At 35.4% G+C, this 27,109-nt stretch overlaps 1 protein-coding gene across 2 annotated transcripts; it reads left to right on the plus strand.

Moving 5' to 3' along the window:
- Positions 1 to 433: 433 nt before the first annotated feature.
- Positions 434 to 27,019, plus strand: LOC129002413 (polyubiquitin-C-like). 2 transcript variants are annotated; one of them, XM_054430195.1, is made up of 5 exons: positions 434 to 514; positions 19,320 to 19,513; positions 19,987 to 20,214; positions 20,911 to 22,278; positions 25,409 to 27,019. In XM_054430195.1, the coding sequence occupies exons 2-5, from the start codon at positions 19,324 to 19,326 to the stop codon at positions 26,818 to 26,820; spliced, it is 3,198 nt and encodes a 1,065-aa protein (XP_054286170.1). In that variant the 5' UTR covers positions 434 to 514; positions 19,320 to 19,323; the 3' UTR covers positions 26,821 to 27,019. The 2 variants fall into 2 exon arrangements, with proteins under 2 accessions (XP_054286170.1, XP_054286169.1); XM_054430194.1 differs by lacking the exon at positions 434 to 514 and adding an exon at positions 14,246 to 14,371.
- Positions 27,020 to 27,109: the final 90 nt, after the last annotated feature.

Raw genomic sequence — 27,109 nt, forward strand, 5'->3', positions numbered from 1 at the left:
CTGTGAATGGGCTCACTAAGTCTTTTTTTTTTATTTACCCATGTTCCTTCGTTTTAATAAAAACTTTTTAGTTTTTGACAAATATCCAAAAAACAGTTTTTAAGTATATTTTTATAAATTTTTGTTCCAGAGATCAATGGTAATTATTCCATTTTACATCAAATTAAGTATTGCCATTGATTGCTAATAATATTTGAATTTTTACAATTGACTACTATATTTTAAGAAAGGTTGTAATAATCAAAATTTGATTTTAATTATAGACCTATTATATTTTGTTATTATACATATTTTTTCTAAATAATCTTAAAAAAGATTATTATATAAAAAACTGTCACTAACAAAAATATAAACATGAGTAAGTTTGCAGTTATACTAAATTAAAACATGTGTTGTTATTGTTTAAAAACATCAAGATGGGTTGAATTGGAATTAATATTTTTGTTGTACAGAAACAACCACCCAATTTGACATTATTTATTTCATCTCTTTCTTTTGGAAAAAACAAGATCAAGTAAGTATTTGTTACTTTTGTATGACTGTATTATAAAATCAAGATAGAATAACATGTTAAGTCATTTATATACCTATGTGGGGGTTGAGGAAGCATGTTATCTCATAGAAGAATAGGCTACTACTTCCTTGCTTCAAGTACCTACCAAAAAGCCTTTGGTGTAATTTGGAATTTGTTACATTGCTACAGTAAATGTTCTTTCTTATGGCACTATTTATAGCAAATAGCACAATTTAAACCTCATACAGCCAATATCATTGTGAATTTCGTTTACTGTGTACTGTTTGTAAAACCTAAAACTTTGCAACTTAATATTCATTTGCGTTAGTCCAAAATAGAGTTGAATGGGATTCGGTTGAGTTGTCGGTTCATCTTGATCATTCATATTTATTATTGGAATTGGAAGATTTATTTGCCTAAATACCGGTATCTATGACGTATGAGTACCTCACTATATAAAACTATAGAAGGTAGGTATATCTCAACTCAAGCTGCTGTAGCATAGGCGAGAATCAAGGAAAGTCAGGAAAATCAAGATAAAAAGTTGATTTTAGATTACTTTATTCACAGGGAAAAGGTATATCTAGAGAAACAGTCCTGTGGTTTGCATGTGATGCACTTTGCCCCCCCCCCCCCTCCAGAGATAATTATGCCCTTCTCCACCCTACCTTGTGAGGGAATTTTCTCTTCATTGCGCCCCCAACGCATATATAATACAACGCATTATAAAGCAGTTTGTGCCCCCTGTGCCCAGACCCACCATCGTCTCATATTTTAAAGAGGCCCTGCAGCCTGCAGGGAAATAAAAAAGACTATTTATTTTGTTCAATGTAAATAAATAATTAAGTTCAAACACTCTGCCCTTCCCTTACCTTCTAAGGATCTAGTCAACTTTAGTGTACAGTAGTTGGTGTTGGTGACTTCATTGGCATGAGAAACTTTATTGGGATGTAGGCTACTATCATTGCATGTATTTATGAAATTTATATTAGTGGTACCGGTAAGTGTGATGAGATGAAATGCTCTCCTATATGTTCTGTTCTGGGTTCAAATTAATCTTTCCAGTTTCCAATCATCTACTAAAGCAGTAAAAAGTAGGTTCAAAGTCGCATCTCCTTATGTGTGTGTGTGATTACCTTAGTCATTTTTTTAAATAATTTAAACATTGGACTTTCCATAATTTGGAGAACTTGCTCTACAAATTGAAAAATGTGCTTATTGTAAAAAAAGTTGTGTTTGGAGTTTTGTTTTTAGAGTCTGGGATAGATAATGTTGACAGTTGACTTTGGCTTTTGAACACAAGTTATTCAAACAACAGCTGACTTGATAACCTTGGTGGCCAAGGTCGGGTTCAGGTTAGCAACAGCGACAAGCAGGGGATAGCGTTTGCAGTGTTGCCAGTTCGTGCTAATTTGCTGCGGTGCGGTGTTGCCGAGTCTGCGACAGCCGGTCTGCCCCTGCATCGCCAAGTTTTAGCTTGGCTCTTGGCTCAACGCTCAACATCCGCGTTCAGACTTGTTTTATTTCAAAATGTTTTTATTCAAAATCTTTATCTTGTAAATCAGGATATTACTATCATACATCCGGTTTGATTCTAGAAATAATTTAACTTTCCATATTTTAACATTCACTCATATCGGACATTTTGGATGAATAATGTTTGAATTGTTACATTTAAAGCAAGTCCTATTTAAACCCACAAATTATCGTGTATAAATTATAATATTTCTCCTAACAGGTGACATACTAAAGCAGTTACTGCACTTAATGTTAATAAATATACAGTAGCCTATCCTATTAGGCCTAATTTCGTCCAATGCATTTAACGTTTTTATATAATTCAGGGATACGAGGGACAGGGACCCGTTGGGCGGATGAGCTATGTATAATATTGAGGGAAATGAGACCTTGTTCTTGTTATCTAATTGCTAAGAGAGCGTTGTTTAAGAATGTTCTAGATAAAAACGTTGAATAGATCATCATCACAAGACAACTTTCAATATTATATAAATTAATCTTGAAATAATAGTCCACGTTTCATCATTTTAAAACATTCTGAAGTGCACTTGTAATCAGACAAGGGATAACTAAATTTACTTAAATATTGCCCCTTGTATTAATCATTGAAGTTTGAACAAATCATCGTCACAAGACAACTCTTATTGTTATAGAGTTGTTATACAGTACAAGTGGTTGATAAGAGCTAGGTACCTATACTCACGTTTTAGTAAAAAAAAACTGTCCTATGTGCACTTGATCATAAATACACAAAGAAAACTAAGTTTTTAAATATTTATACAAATTGCTTTTCTTTTCTTCCCTCTTGAGGTGTTGAGGGAATTTAATTTGAACCGAAACTACTTATTCTCCCCTTTCCCTTCGCCCCTATCTAATTAACATAATAACGTACTAACGTCGATGTTCTAGCAAAAACTTAATGGAAATAACACGGATAAACAAAAATACGTTTTATACCTAACACAATATTTATATCTAATTTTGTTCGACTTTATAATTTTTATAGATATGACTTTAGTATTGTTCGAATATATTTCTGTTGTTTTGAATAAAATCGCAATTATTGCAGTGGACGCAAATTTGCGACGCAGTTTTTGTTATCGATTCTTCTACAAATGACTAATTGAATTGTTTGAACAGCTGATAAATAACCGTCGATAATAGTTTGACGTTATCATATGTAATGTATGACATGGAAAGCAGCTGATTCACTGGCTGTGCCACGTGATTGCAAGTAACGTGTTGTAGAAAACTCTGGAAAGCGTCTGACGAAACGTTGCGTAATCTCGCTTTCCCGGTGAAAATGTTGGGATTTTTTTCCGAGAAAAGGCGTTAAAATTATATTTTTTACTGCTGAATGCTACATCATTACTGTAAATTAGCAAACTTAAATACTTCAATACTTGTTTCATTTTAAAATACTATTTAGTTTTTCGGCACACTTATTTTTCGTAGAGGGGATTCACTGAATTGAATAATTGGCCACCGAATCACAAATGAAAGATTTCATAAGATATGCGAGTTCCAAGAATGATATTTTCTGAAACGCATTTTTTTCTAAACGTTTTATGAACAATAAATATAAAAAAATGTTCTAGAAAATATTTGCAAGCATAACCTTTATTTAGCATGCAATGTAAATATATTTTCATGTAATTTTCTATTTTGACATGACAAAGCCATTACCCCGTCTTTTCTCTCATACGCTGCTTTGTTTATTTTTCTTCATACGGGGCAGTTTCACTGAGACCCATACCTTCCTTGTTTATTATTTTTATTTCAATGCCGGTGATAAAAACACGAGAAGTGAAGTGACAAACGCGTTTCGGGAAATGCCGGATAATTTGAATTTCCGTCAGCTCTATTTCTGTCAAGCCAGTAACCTCAACGGCGTGCCAAATTGCCAAAACTTGCCCGCGTGAACATTGTTGCATTGTCTCTACATAAAAACCAATTTACATCATTTCCTAAGCGTACATATTAAATGCTTCCACAAATACAATAAATTAAACAGCGTTCGAAACTCGCATTAGCTGTCCTCGTTCTCCAAATTAAGAGTCTTCAATAGCAAAGTGGCAACTCAAACGCGACCCTGCGACCCAATTCTGGTGGCGCTCTGTAGAACTACCTGAAAGTTTTTGCCGGTATTACGCGTGCCGCATCACACAAGTAGTTCTCCCGCGCCCCTATTCAAACGCTTGTAGGCGAAGAAAAAGAAAGCGAGTTGACGACCGAGGCTAGGTCGACCCGATCGACTTGGACAGCTGTTTTACTGTCTCTCTTTCTTTGCATGCGTAGGGGTGGCGAGGGTTGTAAAATTGCTAAAAGTGAAAGGGACGTCGCTGGCGCTACATTCCTAGTGTTTGGCCCCTTGTTGCTAACACTGGGTCGGCTACTCGAGATCATACAACAGTGTGTGTTTCGTACAAAATTGGGCCCACAGTCACATTAAACTATTATTTTGAGAGAACAGCTGGGCGTAAAAACTTGATAGAGGTGTCTAAAGAAAGGTCTTGGTCAGTAGATGAGTTATCAAAAGAAAAACTAAGTAAAATTGCTACGGGCTCTATCCCAGAAGCCTTTTAAGTAGGCCAATGCTCAACACAGATTTGTTTACGTTTTGGCCATGTGGATAATACTTTTTAATGAAACGGTTGTTAATTTTAAAATTGTATTTTAAACAACACACATTTATTGGGAGTTACTAAATTGCCCAAAAGAAGTATTTGCAATTTTATTTTCAGATTTTAAAATCAATTTTCTTCTGTATCATGTCATGTTTTGCAATATAACGTGTTCCATTACGAAATCAGTGGAAAATCCTTTTATCACAGTAACTACAATTATTTCTCATTGAACTATCTTATATCTATTTTACGGGTTTGTTTCTACCTTTTTCAACACTTTTGCCTATAGTTTATCATATTATTCTAGACAGATCATCATAGGTTCATGAGATTATTGTCATACATGTTTTCAATCATTGGAAAAATCTTTGATTGTGTAATACAATACAAAATAATACAAGTGCAGAAGGGCACGGTGCACATTTGAGCCGTCTCCATATTTTTTTTTAATTAATAGTAGTTTACAGCAACTGGATAAACATTTTACAATATTTATGTAGAGATATGTGCATGACTTAGAAAGTCATTAAGCTGGAAAACTGCAATATACTGCAGACTTTTCAGAGAGGTTGTATTCATTCAGCTTAGTGAAAACATAATATAGATATGTGTACAAATAAGAACTTGAACTCTTTGAGAGCCATTGAATGTTATTAGACGAAAAGGGTTGTGCATGTTTACTATTAGCGCTACTCAGCAACAAAAACCATTTAATTTATCTCAAAAATGTATATTCTTAAAGTACACTGAGCAGCAGCCTAAAAAAATCCATGTAACTTACCCATATAGTTCCACAATGCTCAAACTCGCATTGTGACATTATGATTCGGCTTATATTTCTCCAACAGATAATTCACCTGCAGAGAAGAATTTGATTGTACTCTTACCGTGTCTAATAACATCCAAACACAGAAACCTTGCCTAAAAATAGCACCTATCTTGACAAATTATTTGCAGTGGCCTATATTACGGACCGTGGCTCACTGGGTTGGTAACATTATTGAAAATAACACAACATTTTGGCTGTAAAAATGGCCCAATTAGTAAATACTATTTAAGCAGCTACTGTCATGACAGAAAGGTCATATTCCTTTTAAACTAAATCACACCATCCTTTATAAGATACGTTGATTAACAATGCATGTAAACGTCAATAAATTACGTAACAGCCAATTTATTTTTTTGCTTTTTGGAAATGCCAAATTGCTATGTCATTTCCATTATTTCTTGCCAATGAAGCCGCACACCCATATAAATGAGGAGGCCCCTAACAGTTCAAAAATAAAAGCCAACTTCACTTCAAGTATATTCCACTACACCTAACATTCCGTAGAGAGATTATATTGACAACTTTATGTAATTGATAAGGCTGAGACAATTAACTGACATCCCTTATGTCAAGTAATTCCAGCTTTAACAGTAACCCCACAACCAATTTCTCAAAACTGTGCTAGAGGGTTATCCATTGGCACAGATGGATATGCGACGTGACGAAGGAAAAATCAAACTTAGCCTACGCTGTAACTGATATACCTTTGAAGTTAAAACATGTCATCCCAACAAACAGATATTTTTTCAAATAAAATCATAGATTAATCTGCATTAGGCTACACTGATGAAATACGGAAGTGTTTAACTACAAAACATCCACAATACGATTTTAACACTATTTAAAGGTTCTTTCCAGATAACATACTAATAAAAACTCCGATGACGTACAATATGGGAAATATTTTATTCATTGAATGATCTTATGATGATTGATATTTGGTAACTAACGCAATTAATATCATTATTGTTTTTACACTTATTACTCTTTAAACAATGCTAAATGCTCAAAATATGTATAATTTCACTCAATTTATCGCAGTTAGATGAATTAGCCTTGAAAGTAACCGTCAATTTCGACGGGTTTCACCTAGTTGCAACAAATACAGAGTAAACACGACATAACAATGGAACAGTGTTCGAACATTTATGAACTGGATTACAAATATGATATAGGTAATTTTATACTGTGTATACAATTTAAGTTTGTATTGGTTTCTCTATGAAAATAATTTGAACAATACATAAAACAGTATAATAAGGCCTTACAAAAGAACAGAAAGCATTAAAAGATTATAATAAGCAAAATCAGAATGATTAAATTCTTAGTAACGACAAAAATCCCTACAAAAAGTTAACGTAAAACAATATAACAAATAGAGACTAAACACACTATAACAATGGAACAGTTCTAACATTTGTGTAAAACTGGTTTACAAATTGTTATCTTCTATATAAATAAAATTAGAGTTTTGTCTGTACATTGGTCAGAATCATAAATTTTAATAAAATTATTTTTACGTTTTATACATTAAAGAAGCCGAAACAAGTCTCATCTCAATTTCTGTCTGTCTGTCTGTTACGGCCAAAGAGCCATTTTACGCGGTCTTCTCTTGAACAACTAGAATACCTATCAAGATACACCGTGTTTCCTTACATAACGGATTTAATTATTCGTAAGTGCAATAATTTTTAGGGTAAACGTACATGAAAATAGAGAGTCTTTGTGTATAAAATTGTTCTTGAGTTATGATAACCGGGAAAAATACCTTGAATCAGTGTTGCGTATATGGCCTGGAAACTTACATTTTTTAAAATTAGCGTTACCAATATCAGTTTACAAAAAAAGTGTTCAACTCATTGACGGCACTTCAATTGCGGCTGTGTAAAGTGTAAAATGTAAAGTGACAACTGCAGTGGATGATTGTAACAGAGGTTTACGAATTATGCTCAACTCGCTTTTCCAATGTGTCTTCTCACCACTATGTGCTGCAATCGCTGGACCATACAGCCAATAGACCAATTGCCCATCTCTTGGGTTCGTAGGACTAAACAATTATTCATAACCAAATTTCGACGACAATCCTTGATACCAGTACTTTTACCTAGAATACATGGCCTATCTACTTAGGAAATAAACTTAAAACTTTCAAAAACCCAACATTGTGTTATTTTTTCACATTTCCTTCTAATGTTTACTAGGATTTTTTAACTTGAAACTGTCAGATACTGTATTAGTTTATATATGATAGTTTCGCCAGCATATCTGAAAATATGCAAACCAACTGCTGTTCTTTATATAAGACTAGCTGTTTGCCCGTTCTACGTACGGGAATCTTGTAGTAAGTTGAAACCTTATATTCAGAACAGGAGTTGGTTTGCATATTTAGTGTGCATTTTTCCAGATATGCTGGCAAAACTATTACTGTATAGGAATACATATAAACCTTCGCAAATACAATATCTGACAGTTTCAAAGCCAAAACGAATGCTTCGCAATTAAATGTCACCCGTTCGTGTTAGTCCATATTTTATATCTAATGATAAAAGGAATTGCTTTGTAGATCTATGAGGCATATCCCTAAGGTAGGCCTGTAATTGAAAGTTACTTTTCACACTGGTTAAAAGTAGTTAAAAAAACTACCTCAACCTCACTACTGCACACTTTATTCGGGTTGAAATTTTCATTAACAAAGGTGCTCTTATCGTTTCCAAGAAACACTGAGAAATAAGGACATTAATGCGTTACCAACAGACATACACACACAATAGCAGAATTGAATTAGGGGTTTTGTTACGCTTTCACCAAAGCAAATTACAAACAAAATAATTATTTGAAAGTTTTGATAGTGTCATCTATAATGTTATGATAATCGTTTTTAGGCCTAATCAAACTGTAAAATTTGTGTAAATTCGTTGGCAAATATATAAATAAGTAAATAAATACACAGTCCACAAAAAAATTATTCGTTAACAACGCCAAGCTTTAAAAATTCATGATGGGCACACAGCTAGTACTGTATATAGGCCTACAACTTTATTTTACTTGGGGTTTTCTACGAAATAAACTAAAACAAAACCATAATGCGACAAGATGGTAAGGCCATAAGAATGCTAGAATGATAACATCATCCATAAAACAACTACCAATAAAAATATTAAAATCAGTGTAATAACAGTGTAACAGTGGCCTAAGCCGTTTGAGTTCCAGTAGGGGATGGGACTGGTTCTGAAGACTAGGAGTTTCCTTATTTGTTAGGCATTTCTAGGAAGAGGCACTTTCTAGTTTACAGCCCCAATGTGCGGTTGTTTAGTTTGATCACATTGTTGCCACCCTTTTCGGGACACTAAATCATCATCTCCACAAAGGCAACACACAACACTACCATAGATAAAACATACTCCCTTAGTATATTTCTCATCCTTATGGAACAGCTGAAGACAATTTTATTGTTTTTATAGCACTCACAGACTCTGCTGATTTGGGTATAATAACTATACTGGTCAGCGATCCAGTGTTGTATATATATGCATATGGTATTGCCGCGATCACGGCGTCCAGTTGTCAGTATAAGAAATCTGATTCTATCTTGCCTTGCAAAGCAATGCAAGGTGCGATTAAAGCTAAAAATGTTATACTAGTACGTTATCTTCAATCTCATAAGTAATTACACATTATCAATGTGTAAATTTAGATTTTGCAGTTTTTGATGTTTTTTTGTGGGATGTGTATTGTGTAACTTGATTTTCTGTCTTGAAATTAGTTAAGACTCCTTGTTTAAAAAAAAAATATTGGGATTTGTTCAAATCTGCAGTAGGCTACGTAAAACTAACAACTACAATCTTCGCGAATGTAAAACACTCTAAATTATTTATCACACACGATATAGTACTTCTAACTACTATATTCAGTAAGATATATTCAGCTACACAGAATTCATTAGGGGATAAGACTGGTCCAGACGACTTGGAGTTTCCTGTTTGTTATTCGTTTCTATGTAGAAGAAGCGCTTTTTAGTTCACAGCCCCCTGTGCCGTTATGTCGTTGGCTTACATTGTTTGTGTGCCCCTTTCCGGATTACTAAATCATAGTCTTCACAAAGGCAAAACAATACATTACATCATTAAATTTACTCATACACTAGGCTACATACGTAGAAGAATTCTCGCATAAGTACTTCCTGTGGCTTTCAAAATCAATCCGCCTAATCGAAAGAAAAATTAATATTCATTACAGTATTTTGAAGCACAATCATCTGATTGCTTAAAGCAGCATCAATCACGTCTAATAAGTAGTACCAAGAGTTCCGGATACATAAAAAGTGGTAATACAGCAAACGATTGTCCAATAATTTGTAGTTTTTAAATTATATGGGCTCGCGCCACTCTCTCCGAAACTTCAGTGTATCACTCCGCCTTCACGAGTTTCCCCGCTTGGCCACTCTGCTGCGCTCCGATCAGTATACTCAACGTAATTACTTGTCACAAAATTACACAGTTATTTATGGAAATAAAAATTCCAAAATTTAGTATTATGATTATAAGGCACGTTTCTAGCTAATGTATTAGTTATTTTTTGAAAATATGGTTTAGTTTGTAGTTAAAAAATATTTGATTTATAGCTCACTAATTTATTCATATTTCAAAATTTAGCCTCGTAATGAACAATTTACGCAATACATTAGCTAGAGGACTACCATACCTTTAATTTGACATAAAAATTATATCTTTACAACAATCGGAAGAGACGTAATACCGCCACCAAGTTAACATTAGTCTTATGGGACTAAGATTCAAGATGGCTACCACTGATGAAGACTCTTAAAATGTAAGGAAAATTGAAAATTATCCACTTATAACCTGACTTTACTTGATTTCAAATGGGTTGGGAGCAGCTAACGGATTTTGACCAACCTCAAAATAATAGTCCATAGGTGATCGTGAACAAAGAGACGACCCAGCCAATATGGTGGATCAATAATCGCAGCCACGACGTATTGTTTGCAATGCGTTTCAAAAATATCTGTTGCAATGGCGGATTGAGGTTAAACACTGTTCTTGGGTACAATTGCGCAATAAAACTAGGAACACTAGTTTATACTAGCTGAACATTTTGAATTAATTTTATTTTGTTTTATTGGGCTGCATATTAAGTTAACCGCAGCAAATGCAACGGGGGGATAATTCATAACGGTACGATACGGTAGAGAAATTTGACACAATACAGTACCGTGAAGTATCATTATTGTTGTCTAGTGGTGTGACGTCATCATGGGTAAAATGCTTGTGAGTCACAGATGTGGCGATTGAGTCATAAGTCATTGGCCTTTCCGAGCCTATGTGTTATAAAATGAATTTGTAATATGGTGTAAAAAAGTACTTAAGACATCCCGTGTTGTTGTAAGTCAGAAAAGTATGTTATAAAAAAAATGAATAGGCCCTACAACTATAAATTAATCCAACATTTTAAGATGGAATGTTATATTTGGTTTCGAATAACGCGTTGTGGGGCCCAGATGTCCGTATTTTGGACAGTTTTAAATTGTTGTAAAAGAATATTAACTCTTGATCTTGAAAATTTTGTTCCAAATTTTGATTCATAATAATTGCCAATTCCAGCTGTGGATCACCACGGGGGTTCCCTTTGATTCTACTTTACCAATCATAAAAGGAGGGGCTCGGAGAGCTATACTATCTTGTTCGACACTTTACTCAAAAATATTTTTGTTAATAACGGTTTTATTGATTTAATCCCTTTTGGGTTTCACGACCGATGTATTGAGTTGAAACATTTTTTTTATTAAATTTTACATAAAATAGAATAGATCTGTATTTGCTCTTCACGTATTATTAACCGTTACCCACTTCAACGGCTCAGCAAAGCAGGGGCGTCGCCTTGGGGGGGGTAGGGGGGGGAGCCTCCCCCCCTAGAATCTGGGAAAGAGAAAAGTTGGGAATTTCCTTGCCATGAGTTGGGACAGTTGGGAAGTCGGATACAAGAAAAATATATTTTTAAACTAAACAAAATTTAAATATTTGCAAAAATCCATCAAAGGGAAAAATTTCTTTGACTTGGACAAATAAACTTGACGCTTCTTTGATTTAATTTAACTTTGATTAAACAAGGCTAAACCATGGCTAAACACGCCTTATTTTAAGAAATCAATAATCAATTAGCGGTAAAGCTTGTTGGAATTTCGTTTACGAGAAATTTTGTTCCTTATTGGACGCATGTTGGGTACCTTGATCCTGTCCTGTGTTGATTATTCTGAATGATTCGTCTGCAAGTTTGAATTTTGAAAGTGCAAGCAATGTAGCTCTTCTGTTCAATTATGTTGTTTGTTAGTGTTTACAAGAAATTCAAAAATATTTTTCACGTCAGTCACATGAAATATATTTTATACCTTTTTTGTGGTATTTGGAGCAGGCTAACTGACCGGAGTACTTGCTAATAAGCAGATTAAAATAACATTAAACATAGGTTTTGTGTATCGGTATTACCTTTAAAACTCTTATTTTTTAATAAACTAAATGGAATATTTATTCTCTGAATATATTTTAAAAATCTACACAAGTTATTTATCACTCCTAATTAAGGATTTACAAAAATGAATCAACTAATCCCTCTGAAACAGATCTACGTGGACAAAACATAACCTAAAATTTGATGTTTGACTTTCACTCTAAGTTTGATTTTTGTCTAAGTTCTAGTTTGATGAAGATGAAGGTTAACATTTTTATTGTATGTATAAGTTTATTATCAACCAAGTTGAACGTTTTTATTTTATACGAGTCTTACTTTAGGTTTATTCCTTTCTAGGCTAGAGTAATATTATTCACAACACTGATATTAATATTTCATCATTACAAACTTGTTTAGGCCTACCCTAGCTGTAAGTTTTATGAAAGTTAAAATGTTGATCTTAACTTCTAAAAGTATTTTAGTTTCATTATTTTGTAATAAAATATATTTTCTATACCCACTAATTTGTACTCTGAGGCTTATTTTATATCACTAAAATTTTACACTGCTACGTCTGCTACCACAATGGTTTTTAAAGTTTTTTGGATTCGAAACATTACTTGTTCAAGCTTTTTGAAGTCATAAAATTTCATTATGAATTGGTAGAAGTTTTAGAAATTGAGTAATTTTGTATAGGATGTAAAACTAGCTATGTTTTGTTAATGCGAGTTTATAAATACTGAATTGAATGTTACTGCAGTGTAGTATAATAATTTGTAGATTTTTAAAAATAGTACTGGTACAGAAATTGATTTCTAAAAAAAAATAGTTGGGAAATCTATGTTAGGCAGTTGGGAAATTTGAGGCTTCTCCCCCCCCTGGAATTTAACCAAGCAACGCCACTGCAGCAAAGTATTCCAATACTGCGCATATCCCTTGAAAACCACATAACAACTTGTGTTGATTTGGTTTACACAACCACCTGACAAATGGATTATTACCTAATCCAAATGGATGGCCTCGTGAAAGGTACATGATCGATAACAGAAATCACGCGCAGAAGAAGCATCTCCGCTGGAATGGCTTCACTAAAGTAGATTTGTAGGAATAAACTCAGTTTATGTGTATCTTATACATGAAGACTCGAGTTTTGTTTTTAACTCATAAGAAATTAAAAATCGAGTGCAAACACTAAAATGCATATAGCCTATATACCTTTTTCCTTACTAGTAAAATCCACGTGAATATTGTGACACCAAACTAGAACAATTTCCTTAGCCTTGTTTGGATTTTTAATTAATTTTAATGAAACAGGAAAATAAATCAACATGTGTTTACTGGAAGGTTCTTTCAAGGCGTAACTTAAATTACCTTAAATTATTGGAGGGGTTCAAATTCATAAAAATACATTACTTATATATTGGTATAGGACGTCTTAGAAATAAGATCTGGTACTGTATGTGCATGAGTGCATGCAGTCTAATTTATACTATCGAATAACAGTTCCTATATATTTAAAAAATAATATACACACATGTTAAATTTGTTGATTTTCGAAATTCAATAATAACTTTGACTATAAATTATCGTATGCAATTATTATTTCTGCCCATACAAGGTTTTATTTTGAATTTAATTTGTGGAGTCACTGGGCCAATTGCCAATAAATATTTAATTTAAATGAAGAGAGAATGCAAATATATATTTCATTTGGTGTGCTCTAATCCCGTTATTATTGCGATAAACATCAATTTAGGAAAATACCTTTGTGAATATTGGTCAATGATCGTGGTTTGTAATCTAAAATTTCTATTATGCATCTTTCGTCGTAAGAGTTCATTTACTCTTATAGTTTTAAGTTATTTGTAGGGCGAAAAGATGTTCCTCAAAATGCCGTTTTTTCATATTTTAATTTCGAACTTACAGTTAATTAATAACCAACTATTATTGTTATGTTAATTTGTCAATTAACTTCTGGGCCTTTGATTCTAGTCTAGAAGCTTCTCGTTAGTTCTTTCTTGTTGCTTGTTCGTTCTCTCAATTTCTCTAGATTTTTTAGGATGCGATGCATTGCTGCAAAACAATGTATGCGTCACAATTGTCAGCTGATCCAAGTCTTGCCACCATTGGTAAATAAACACTGTCAGTTTTCATATCTACTAACAGGGGAGCGTTAGTTGCAATAGTGGTATTTTTCAATCGTGCGTTGGCTATCCTGTACGAAGTACCGTGACGTCAACGTTGCGCTAAATATGTCAGCCAATGAAATGCTTCCTCGACGCTCCTATAAAACCCGACATCTTGAAAATTTCCGCAGTTTCTGAAAGTGAAGAGGTGATCATAGTAGCCTAATTCAGCTGTAGCTCAAGTTTGTGCATAGTTGCAAGTTTCGAATTGTGAGGACTGAGTTTGAAATATCATGTAAGTATGAGGAACGACATCTTATTTTATGTTTGCAAACCCTAAGACTCAAGATTTCGTTCTATGTAATGCAAAGTAAGTTTTCATGACTGGCTTTCTAATCTAGGCCTAGCCTACGCCATTTTGAATTTGCGTGGAACAAAGGAAGAAGGATATTATAAGTTCGCCAGAGAAAAACTTCATAACTTATTTAGAGGTAGACGATTAGTTCCAGTAAATTACCAAACGCATTTTAATTTAAGTTCAATCTCATAAATTGCGGAACTTCGTAAGGCTGATGGAGCTCATAATTGATCTGACGAAACATGCTGACTCACAAAGGAAGGTCTGCTGCGTCACAATGTAGACATTTCCTTATAGGCCTAGGCCTACTCAATTCCTATTTCTTGGCAGTTTTTCAAAGCTTATGTTATTAATTTATTTCATAAGCAACCTGATAACTTGGAAGGGAAATATGTCTAGCCCAGGCTCCGCTGTTAGGGCATAAGTTAAGTTAGCCTAAAACCGCGCTCAAGTTGCACTGGAGTTTGAAACAGGAATTGCAAACAGAAATTGAAAACATCTATAAAAACGTGCAATTTTATACAAAACATTTCGCTGTTGCAAACAGTTTTTCAGTGTTTGCAACAAATTTTTGTTTCCACCTGAAGTCTGTAATTCGGTCACTTAACTTATGTGCTGTTGAAACTCGAAACAAGAAACATTTCCTCGCCATCCCCTAAGCTGCCACCTCCTCACACTCACTCACACCACCCTGTGTCAAGTGTCATTTTTACCGTGTCTGGACTGCTACAATAAATAATAAGAAGCTCAATAAAAAATCCCAATGTTTTGGGGGATGAAAAATTATTAGGCTATTGGGCTTAGTTACCTCGTGCTTGTTGACAATGGAAAATTTACTGAGTGAGATGGAGTGGGGAGATGGCAAAATTCTAAACTTAATTAGCTAGTAGGTAATTACAGTAAGCAGCAAGTCCTGTGGAACCAAACTATTTCCGATTACAAAAATAAAAACAATAAAACTACGCATGGATGATATTTAATTCAAAATGACATCCTCGACACTTAAATACATTTAAGTGATCATTTACGACACTAAAATGATCACTCCTCAATCCCAGGAACCAGAGCAGGGGAGTCATAATCAACGTTGAAAGTGTTTCAAACATTTTCATGAAACATGGAAATATAGCCTTGAAATAAAAATAAGGTTTGCAAGTTTTTTGTTTGAAATTTTGGTGTAAACACAGCTTTACTTAAGTTATACTCCTCCCATTCAGTGGCGTTGCTTGGTTAAATTCTAGGGGGGGTGGGGGAGAAGCCTCAAATTTCCAAACTGGTTAACATAGATTTCCCAACTATTTTTTATTTTAAGAAATCAATTTCTGGGTATTTATTCTGTATCTAGGTGCCTCCAAACAAATTTTTAGGCCTAGGGCCTATAGTTTTTTATCTCCTGAATCCAAATGTACTATTATTTTTCACCGCTGATGAATATTTCTCAAGATATTGCCGTAAAATATACAACATTAGGCTTCAATAAACAAGGTTGGATAACATTTACAAGTGGAATGAACTGTGGGTAAAGCCTACAGCTGACTGATTTCAACCACACGAAAAGCAACTGGAAGTAACAACTTTTGAACTTTATTAACTCACTCTGATGATTCTATCATCGGCATTATGCCTAGTGACGTCATTTTACTTCACTTCGACTAGAACTCAAAACAAAAATACTCATACCTACTCATATGTGCTGCGTAGTGCTAGTCTGCTACGCCGTTACAAGTTCAGGTTAAGTTAAGAGAGTAACATGGTTGATTGAGAAGAATAACATCTTTGACTAAACATGGTAACATCGTTGTAAAAAAAATTAAGTGATTAGTCAATAATGTTTTAAAATTAAAATCCTGAGAAAAACACTTTGTTACGGTACTTTTTCTGAAGTGATTTTTTATGGATTATTCATTAAGTGTTCACATGGTAAAATTAATCTTTCACTTTAACCATGTTTTTTTTTTTGTTAATTTTGCTATTTTTACTGAATTTCCCCTATTGGGAATAAGCTATTACCGTAGTACTCATGGTAAGAACTGGACCCGGGACCGATTTACTTTTTTGTTTTGAGGTCTCTAGAGACCAAAAACACCATCCGTTCAAAACCATATACAGGCCTATATTTATTTCTATATTTATATATGTGTCCATTAGCGCCATAACTCGAGCAAAAACCATCCGATTTTGATGAAATTTGGTACAAACGTGTAAACCTACGTTTATTCGAACGAGTTCGCGAACCAGCATGATCGGACAATGGGAACTGGGTTTATGAGGGGTTTTGTGGGGCAAAAATTGGTTTTTCCCATTTTTGACCCTAAAAACAAAAAATTTGCAATTACTTTACAAACCATTTTGTAGAGCTCAAAAAAACAAATAATTTAGTATATTGAAGCGTTGTTATGCGCCTAATGGTTATGGAGAAAATTCAAAAAAACTGTAGGTCTAAATTTAAAATTCCTATATTATTCTTATGGAGAATAAGTAAACTGTTGTAACTTGCTTGTTTATGACCATATTTTGATCAAATTTGGAAAATGCATTAATTTCATACTAAACTATTAATATTTTACAAAAAAAACACCTTTTTACCCTCCCTGTTGCAGCAAACCTAAGTACTCGTTAAACTAATGTTATTTAAATAGGTAACCAACAAATACAACAATTTTTCCTTATAATTAGCAAAGTAATTTGAATAAACATTTTTTAACATTTGATTTTTAATAATTAAGGGTCTATTATATTGTTTATATAATTATTTTATCATTTAATAAAATTTATCACTGCTAGTTTTTAAGCGTTACCTGATTGTAAATGTTTCTGTGTCAACTAAATTTGAAATAATGGGAAAAATAGGAAATGATCAAATTCAGCTCTGCTGATATGAAAATCTATTTTATAGGCTACAATATAAAGTTTCAATCTACTAATAATTTAAATTATTTAAAACAATTAAAACATTTTTTAAAGTTTAAATTCAAAGTGTTACATTTTGTGAGATTCACCCTAATACATTTTATTAAATGTCTTAGTATTTAGTAATGTCATTGTATTTAATGTCTTATGTTATTGGTCTTAGAAAGTGTAAAGTGTAACTTAATCAGGTGATTTTCATATTGTAGAATCAGAGTTAGTTAATAAAGTTGTCACTTCCATTTGCTTGACTATGACTGAAAATAATTAGCTGGGAGTCCCATTCAAATCATCAATGAGCCTGAATTTTGTCAACCGTGAAAACCTGAAGTGTGTTTGGGATGTAGGGCAAGGCCCCACTAGAAAAAACAGGCCATGCTGCAGCGCGGGTAGCGCAACACTACGTCACAGTGGTGGATAGTTGTACTAAACTCTTACCATTAAAATCTTAAAAACAGCCAGCTTGTTTATTTACCTAAAACATATGGGAATGGTGATGGCAATGAATTTATCAATTAAATCAATCCACTAGTGTGACGTCATGGATCCTGCAGCATGGCCTGCTTTTTCTAGTGGGGCCTTGTGTAGGTTCAACCCTCTGAGAGGCCAACGGTTCGGATCCTGAAAAGTTTCCAACACTGATTAGACCTAGGCTAAACATTTTAAGTTAACTTAAGAATGAGCCTAAACTTGACTAACCTAAGGCCTATTAAGATAGCCTAATATAAAATTAAGTTATATAAAATGGCTACAGCTTTTTTATTTTTGCAAATATTTTGATAAAACATTTTTCCTAGATTTGCAATAAAATTGCCTTTATAAAAATATAATATTTATAAAGGTTGGCTAGACGTATCTGTTGGCACAAACAACTGAATGTAAATATTGATTAATTTATTCAATATATCAATCGATATTTTCATTTGGTTGTTTGTGCCAACAGATAGGCCTACTAAATGTTTGAAAGGATTTTTTAAATGTTACCAAATGTAGGCCTAAGTAAAAAAAGTATTGTTGGAATATATCAATGTGCTTACTAGTTTTATTCCAGGGGAATCTTAATATGTGAGTAGAAATTAGGATTGGACCCTTGATTAAATTTTTAACAAAATTACAAAAACTAAAAAGAAAGTCTAGGTGAAATTTTTGAAATTTGAAATTTTGATAGTTTAAGTTTGATAGCCTAAGATAAGTTACGCCAAACCAAATTTCATCAAAACAATTCATCGGACAAAAATTACTCAAGTTATAGTAGCGTTCACAGACGTACCTAGTATATAAATTTGAACAAATGGTGTTTTTGGCCTCTGGGGACATCAAATTAAAAAGTAAATCGGTCCCGGGTCTAGGTCTTACCGTGCCACCTATGGTAATTGCTACTTCCCTATGGGGAAGTTCGCTAAAATGTCTGCAATAAAAGCAAGTTGGGATGGCCACTATGGAAACTGCATGGTGACCACTTCGAGGGTTAACTCATTGAAACAACCATTTTGACATTGTCGTCACAAATGCAATAACCAAGGCATAGGCCTAAGTTATTGCATTTGTGAAATAAAGACGTTAGCCTACCAAGTTTGTTCATCTTTAAAAATGAAATTTAATTTGAAGATATTATGTTGCCTAACTTAGTCTTCTAGGCCTAAATGATAATAATTTTTCAAATAATATTTTGGCCTAAGCTTAATAGTAGGCCTAGGTCAATTCATTGTTTCCAATAACGTCCCTAATCGTTTTTTAAAATTGTAATATACTTGCCTTAAGGATAGTCTGGAAGAATACAACAAGAATTACAAACATTCTAAAGAAGCATATCTTTTTACTATTTTTTCTGGACCGGCGATTGGATTATTGACAGTCCATAGATGTCTCAGCAGTAGATTGTATTCTTACGCTAAATTGTTTTTTTTAGCTCAATCCCATTTACAAATTTTGTTTCGTTCCTGGTCAAATTGTTTCACAGTAATATTATTTGTTTTAGAAAAATGCAAATTTTCGTCAAGACTTTGACTGGAAAGACCATTACGTTGGAGGTTGAGCCCTCAGACACCATCGAGAATGTCAAGGCCAAGATCCAAGACAAGGAGGGTATCCCACCAGACCAGCAGCGACTGATCTTCGCTGGCAAACAGCTGGAGGATGGACGTACACTGTCTGACTATAACATCCAGAAAGGTATGCAATTTACACGTGCTTCATTAAGTGTGTAGATGGAGGATTTGTTTAAGTGAAGTTAAGAAAATTCTTCCCATTTAATAAGTTATTTATTTTTTTTTTTTTTACTCCTAACTATTTTGTTGTGGAAAATGCTGTAAATGTTTTTGAAGTTTTATCAGAAGCACATTCTGTAATTGAATATTTTTTTTTAGCTAGAAGCTTGTTACATAGGGTGTAGGCTATTCTTCATGAGTTTTCAGTTGGATTATTTGGGGTAATTTTACAAATGTTAATTCAACAACCAATTCAGAATATGTCATCTTGGCCTTGTCCATAAATTTCAATGGGACTAACTCTATTAGTGCCTCTGCTGTATTTAAGAACTATTATCTCCAAATACACGTAAGAGTTTGATGAACCTGTGACCAGTCATAGGAAATATACTCTCTCCAGAATTCCATCTACTAACAAAGTATCTTCATGTTTTGCAGAATCCACTCTCCATCTGGTGTTGCGTCTGAGAGGAGGTATGCAGATCTTCGTCAAGACTCTGACAGGCAAGACTATCACCCTGGAAGTTGAGCCTTCGGACACCATCGAGAATGTTAAGGCCAAGATCCAAGACAAGGAAGGTATCCCTCCAGACCAGCAGCGACTGATCTTCGCTGGAAAGCAATTGGAAGATGGCCGTACACTGTCTGACTACAACATTCAGAAAGGTATGGTATTTAATCATTCAGAGAATAAATTTAAAAAATCTAACCTTGTAAGCATTTGAACCTTATAAAACCCTAGGATTTGTAGTACAAATTTTAATTTCTTCTTTCAAAAATAATTATAAGACTCGGCATCTATTGGCACCCTAGGTCTAGTTTTAATTTTTTTTATTTGTGTTTTGCTGTACCATGAACTTTCCTAACTTTGTTTATTAAGGAATAGTCTTGAGCATTTAGTTCTTAAACAACCTTTTGTAGTTTGTGTAATAGTTTATGACTAAAATAACAATTTTGAAGAATTCAATTTATTCCGTCACAAAGTTAATGAACATCTACGGCTCTTTTAACATGTTTTCATTAATCAAGAGTTTTAAAACTTTTTAATTGGTAAACAGTGAGGCTTATTAATCCTGGACAGTTGTTATGAAAGTAATTAATGACAATTTTGGCTGCTAAAGTAACTCAAGATCTAAGAGATCAGGCGTACAATTTCTATTACCTACTGAAGGTTTAATTGGCATTTTTCAAGATTTAAGGTTTAGTAGACTTATTGTTCATCTCTTTTAGAGTACGCCATTTATATTACCATTAAAAATAATGATGTTAAACCAGTCAAATTGACACCATAAGTGTGTTAAATGCTGATGGTGAATGCTAATGGCTAATGTTGATGCTGATGGGCTTTTGTGAATGTTGCAGAATCTACCCTCCATTTGGTCCTGCGGCTGCGTGGTGGAATGCAGATTTTCGTCAAGACCCTGACAGGAAAGACCATCACCCTGGAAGTTGAGCCCTCAGACACCATCGAGAATGTCAAAGCTAAGATCCAAGACAAGGAAGGTATTCCTCCAGACCAGCAGCGACTGATCTTCGCCGGAAAGCAGTTGGAAGATGGCCGAACCTTGTCTGACTACAACATCCAGAAGGAATCCACCCTCCACTTGGTCCTGCGACTCAGAGGTGGAATGCAAATCTTCGTCAAGACCCTGACAGGAAAGACCATCACCCTGGAAGTTGAGCCATCAGACACAATAGAAAATGTTAAAGCTAAGATCCAAGATAAGGAGGGCATCCCACCAGACCAACAGAGACTGATTTTTGCCGGTAAGCAACTTGAGGACGGCAGAACTTTGTCTGACTATAATATCCAAAAAGAGTCAACTCTTCACTTAGTTTTGCGCCTGCGAGGTGGTATGCAGATTTTTGTCAAAACACTAACTGGAAAAACCATCACGCTTGAAGTAGAACCTTCAGACACAATTGAAAATGTTAAAGCTAAGATCCAAGACAAGGAAGGTATCCCTCCAGACCAGCAGCGACTGATCTTTGCCGGAAAGCAGTTGGAAGATGGCCGAACCCTGTCTGACTACAACATCCAGAAGGAATCCACCCTCCACTTGGTCCTGCGACTCAGAGGTGGAATGCAAATCTTCGTCAAGACCCTGACAGGAAAGACCATCACCCTGGAAGTTGAGCCCTCAGACACCATCGAGAATGTCAAAGCTAAGATCCAAGACAAGGAAGGTATCCCTCCAGACCAGCAGCGACTAATCTTTGCCGGAAAGCAGTTGGAAGATGGCCGAACCCTGTCTGACTACAACATCCAGAAGGAATCCACCCTCCACTTGGTCCTGCGACTCAGAGGAGGAATGCAAATCTTCGTCAAGACCCTGACAGGAAAGACCATCACCCTGGAAGTTGAGCCCTCAGACACCATCGAGAATGTCAAAGCTAAGATCCAAGACAAGGAAGGTATTCCTCCAGACCAGCAGCGATTGATCTTCGCCGGAAAGCAGTTGGAAGATGGCCGAACCCTGTCAGATTACAACATCCAGAAGGAATCCACCCTCCACTTGGTCCTGCGACTCAGAGGTGGAATGCAAATCTTCGTCAAGACCCTGACAGGAAAGACCATCACCCTGGAAGTTGAGCCCTCAGACACCATCGAGAATGTCAAAGCTAAGATCCAAGACAAGGAAGGTATTCCTCCAGACCAGCAGCGACTGATCTTTGCCGGAAAGCAGCTGGAAGATGGCCGTACCCTGTCCGACTACAATATTCAGAAAGGTAACTTTCAAACATTAATGGTTATTATTTTTAAATTACTAATCACATCATTGAATCACATTTTATTTTTCTTATTGTTGTGAATTTTGATTTCTGATATTCAGTTTCAAGTAATATTATCCACAATTTGACTAGATTTTTATTGAATGCCAATCATATCAGAACATTAAAAAGCATAAGGCCTACCCAAAATAAGATTACAATTTTTTATTAAATAATTCATTCCCTCTTTTCTACAGTTTCTACTTTAAACTAGCCTACCCTTTTAAGATGGAATTGATTCAAAGATTATGTCAACATTGTTAGGGGCGGTTCACGAGCTCGAGACTATCGTAGTCCGAGCCCAGAATCCGGAAATAACCGGTATTTGGGCCGCGACTTAAAAAATCGGGTTCACGAGCTCGAGACTATATAAGCCGCAGACCAAACTGATAGGCGGCACACAATTAGTGCAGGGATAAAACCCGGTTTTAAAAGTTGGGTTCACGAGTCCAATTACAGATAGTCCCGGCTCTGATCATTAGTCCCGGTGGGTTCACGAGTCAAGTCCGAGCCCAAATGAGATGGTTCGGGCCCAAAAGAACAATGGTGTTTGGTCTCCAACTCAGACCTGGTAGGAGGCAGGTTTAACGTGACATGATGCCGGTTTTATCTAATTAGCTCCTTTATTTTTATTATTTGTTAAAAACTAATGTTTAAATATGGTTCCTCATTAAATTCCGAACAGTTTCATTACCCACAACACCATATTTAAAAAATATGTAAAAATGGTAAAAAGGCTCAAAAATCATCAAACAGCTTAAAACGACGGATAAATTATGCACGTAACAAAGTAGTATCATAACAAAGATATTTTACTGACAAACCCCATGTTATTACAATTTTAACGACACAATTATGCGTAGAATATAAATATAACTAATCATCCACAGTTAAACCATCGTTATCCAACATAATTATCAGAAATAGTTTTTTTTGCCGTGGGAAACATCAAGCAAACCGTCAGTCAAAAACATAGTTGAGTACGGTTCCCGGTGATATCACCGTCTTGTGTTGTAGGCTACTTACTGGTAGCCGTGTGTATTGAATATGACTACGAAATATCTATACTGTATTATGTTAACAATTGTGTACCATCACTCCACTACCTTGCATAAGACCAGCTCGTTATCATGAGTAAAACCCTTTTCATCACTCCTTAACGAAAGTAACTATTTTCGATAACAGCTGATATCAATGAAAGTAGTCGTTTCCCAAGCTCTAATTTAGGGCGAGGGAAAATCGATCAGCTGATTTTCCCTCGCTCTAAATTTACTTTCCCTCGCTCTCAATTAGTTCTCCATTTATTCACTACGCGCGCCAGTGTTTTGTTATGTTTTAATTTAATGATTTTAATCAGCTGTATGTATTTTTAAAAGTTGTGTTATTCTTTTATTTTGATGTTTAAACAAAATTTATTGAGAAATATACGTAGGTAGGTTTCTTTTTAGAAGATTTTATTTTATTTTGATGTTCAATCAAATTAATTGAGAAATCAAATTGTTTTAATATACTGAGGTCTGCTATTCTGTGTTTGTGTATTTTTGCGTCGTGATGAAAAGTATCGTTCATAACTCGTACCGAAAGTTATCATCCGGCACTTGCTCCATTATTCCCGTCCTCGGCTTCGCCTCGTACGTGAAAATAGCTCTCACATACTCGGCTTCGCCTCGCACGTGAAATTGGAGTTCCCTATGTTCGGCTTCGCCTCACACAAAAACTTGGGCGCGCGACGGAAAATGCCACTTTCGGTCCTAGTAATGAAATATACTATTTATGACTTAATGAATTTAAAGATATATTAAAATGTTCCAAAGATACCGTCAATGAGTCATTTGAGGCGTTCACTCCAAGGCAGGGATTTCCCGACAGCAAAATTCATTACAGTATTCTAAATTGAAAAAAAAAAAAATTGTTGCACTAATATTTTTTGCTGATGGCACTTTTCATCGAGAAACTGGTGATTTATTGGATGTTAGTAAAGTTTGGATGGTAGCTATTTGTTTGGTAATGAAAGCAGAACAAATCAAATTTTCAGTTCGAAACTATGTCCAAAGAAAAAAAAACAATGTTTTCCTACTAGTAAATATAATATAATACTCGTAAATCGAGTATGAATTGGTACAAATTGAAATGAAACTGATTTTAAAAATCGCATCAACACAAAATGTAAATTAAAAACCATAGCTGTTAACATAAATAATATTACGAGCTAATTTCAGAATATTATTTTCAACATTTTACGGTTAGATTATTATAGAGTGTAAGAATAACGGAAAGAATATTCTTTGGTTACAGCCAAGATTAAATCCAGCACACACATACGATTTTTATATCTAATAATCAGTACCTCTAAATACCTTTTAGTTTCAATGATTGTACCATTTAAATAAGTTTAGTTAAAATTATCCTATCCAAAAATCACCATCCTTAATTATCGGGTATTTATGCAAAATAGGCATCCATCCGATTATAAATACCCGGTTATTTTATGTCATGCATCTTAATTGAATTATAATAATGCACACAGAAAAATATATTTCACTAAAGACTTCCATTATCTGATTTCATACAAAGGTGGATTGTTGTGTTTATAAATCAATAACTTAGATAGATTATCATAGGCGAGCATTGGGACAATGAAAACGAGAAAAATAATCGGTTTGGACGTTTTGGTTCAGCCTTTTTTCACGATCATCCTATTGTATGGAAGTGCGTATGTCAACAGCAGTGGCTTCACATGTGTTTCCAGACTGTTGTTACTGGTTACCAACGTCTCAACAGAAATTCCCTGCGAATCCTTGTCATTAGGCTCAGCTATGGATTTGGTCTCGACCTACAATGGGCCCGGCTTTCACATCATTAGGCTCTGACTCGTGAACCCATTTTTTGGTCGTCGCTTATATAGTCCGGGACCAACGTCTGGTCGCGGACTATGAAGTACCGAGCTCGTGAACCGCCCCTTAGTATCCCACAAAGTAAGTAAGATGTAAATTTAAAAGCTTTAATCCGACTATTTATTTTAATTGCAGTACCCCCTTGATCAAAAATATAAACGAGTCCTATTTACTGATCATTTGTTGTTTTACAGAATCCACTCTCCATCTGGTCTTGCGACTCAGAGGAGGAATGCAAATATTCGTCAAGACCCTGACAGGAAAGACCATCACCCTGGAAGTTGAACCCTCAGACACCATCGAGAATGTCAAAGCTAAGATCCAAGACAAGGAAGGTATCCCTCCAGACCAGCAGCGACTGATCTTTGCCGGAAAGCAGCTGGAAGATGGCCGAACCTTGTCTGACTACAACATCCAGAAGGAATCCACCCTCCACTTGGTCCTGCGACTCAGAGGAGGAATGCAAATCTTCGTCAAGACCCTGACAGGAAAGACCATCACCCTGGAAGTTGAGCCCTCAGACACCATCGAGAATGTCAAAGCTAAGATCCAAGACAAGGAAGGTATCCCCCCAGACCAGCAGCGACTGATCTTCGCCGGAAAGCAGTTGGAAGATGGCCGAACCTTGTCTGACTACAACATCCAGAAGGAATCCACCCTCCACTTGGTCTTGCGACTCAGAGGAGGAATGCAAATATTCGTCAAGACCCTGACAGGAAAGACCATCACCCTGGAAGTTGAGCCCTCAGACACCATCGAGAATGTCAAAGCTAAGATCCAAGACAAGGAAGGTATCCCTCCAGACCAGCAGCGACTGATCTTCGCCGGAAAGCAGTTGGAAGATGGCCGAACCTTGTCTGACTACAACATCCAGAAGGAATCCACCCTCCACTTGGTCCTGCGACTCAGAGGAGGAATGCAAATATTCGTCAAGACCCTGACAGGAAAGACCATCACCCTGGAAGTTGAGCCCTCAGACACCATCGAGAATGTCAAAGCTAAGATCCAAGACAAGGAAGGTATCCCCCCAGACCAGCAGCGACTGATCTTCGCCGGAAAGCAGTTGGAAGATGGCCGAACCTTGTCTGACTACAACATCCAGAAGGAATCCACCCTCCACTTGGTCTTGCGACTCAGAGGAGGAATGCAAATATTCGTCAAGACCCTGACAGGAAAGACCATCACCCTGGAAGTTGAGCCCTCAGACACCATCGAGAATGTCAAAGCTAAGATCCAAGACAAGGAAGGTATCCCCCCAGACCAGCAGCGACTGATCTTCGCCGGAAAGCAGTTGGAAGATGGCCGAACCTTGTCTGACTACAACATCCAGAAGGAATCCACCCTCCACTTGGTCCTGCGACTCAGAGGAGGAATGCAAATATTCGTCAAGACCCTGACAGGAAAGACCATCACCCTGGAAGTTGAGCCCTCAGACACCATCGAGAATGTCAAAGCTAAGATCCAAGACAAGGAAGGTATCCCCCCAGACCAGCAGCGACTGATCTTCGCCGGAAAGCAGTTGGAAGATGGTCGAACCCTGTCAGACTACAACATCCAGAAGGAGTCTACTCTCCATTTGGTCTTGCGACTCAGAGGAGGCCTGTAAATGACTTATTCCTGAAAAATCTTAAGTGATACTACATTTCTTTCCATTTTACTATTCCTTGGTAGATGCTAGACAAGTATTCAAGTAAAAATATGCATTGTTCAATTTTTTACTTTTTCTATCGCTTAAATTTTTATTTTCAATTCTGTGATAAACTAGTATAATAATGATTTCAAGTAATAAATGATGATATTACAAATTTTTGTTTTTCTAATATTTTCCCTAAATACCTTATTCCCAATAGTTTTATTGGTGACTATTGAAAGTGTCCAGTTTTCAAATTTGCACC

The sequence above is a fragment of the Macrosteles quadrilineatus genome, unplaced genomic scaffold (assembly GCF_028750875.1).
Source record: "Macrosteles quadrilineatus isolate MER2022 unplaced genomic scaffold, UCM_ALF_1.0 Scaffold_9__3_contigs__length_116548681, whole genome shotgun sequence".
NCBI lineage: Eukaryota > Metazoa > Arthropoda > Insecta > Hemiptera > Cicadellidae > Macrosteles > Macrosteles quadrilineatus.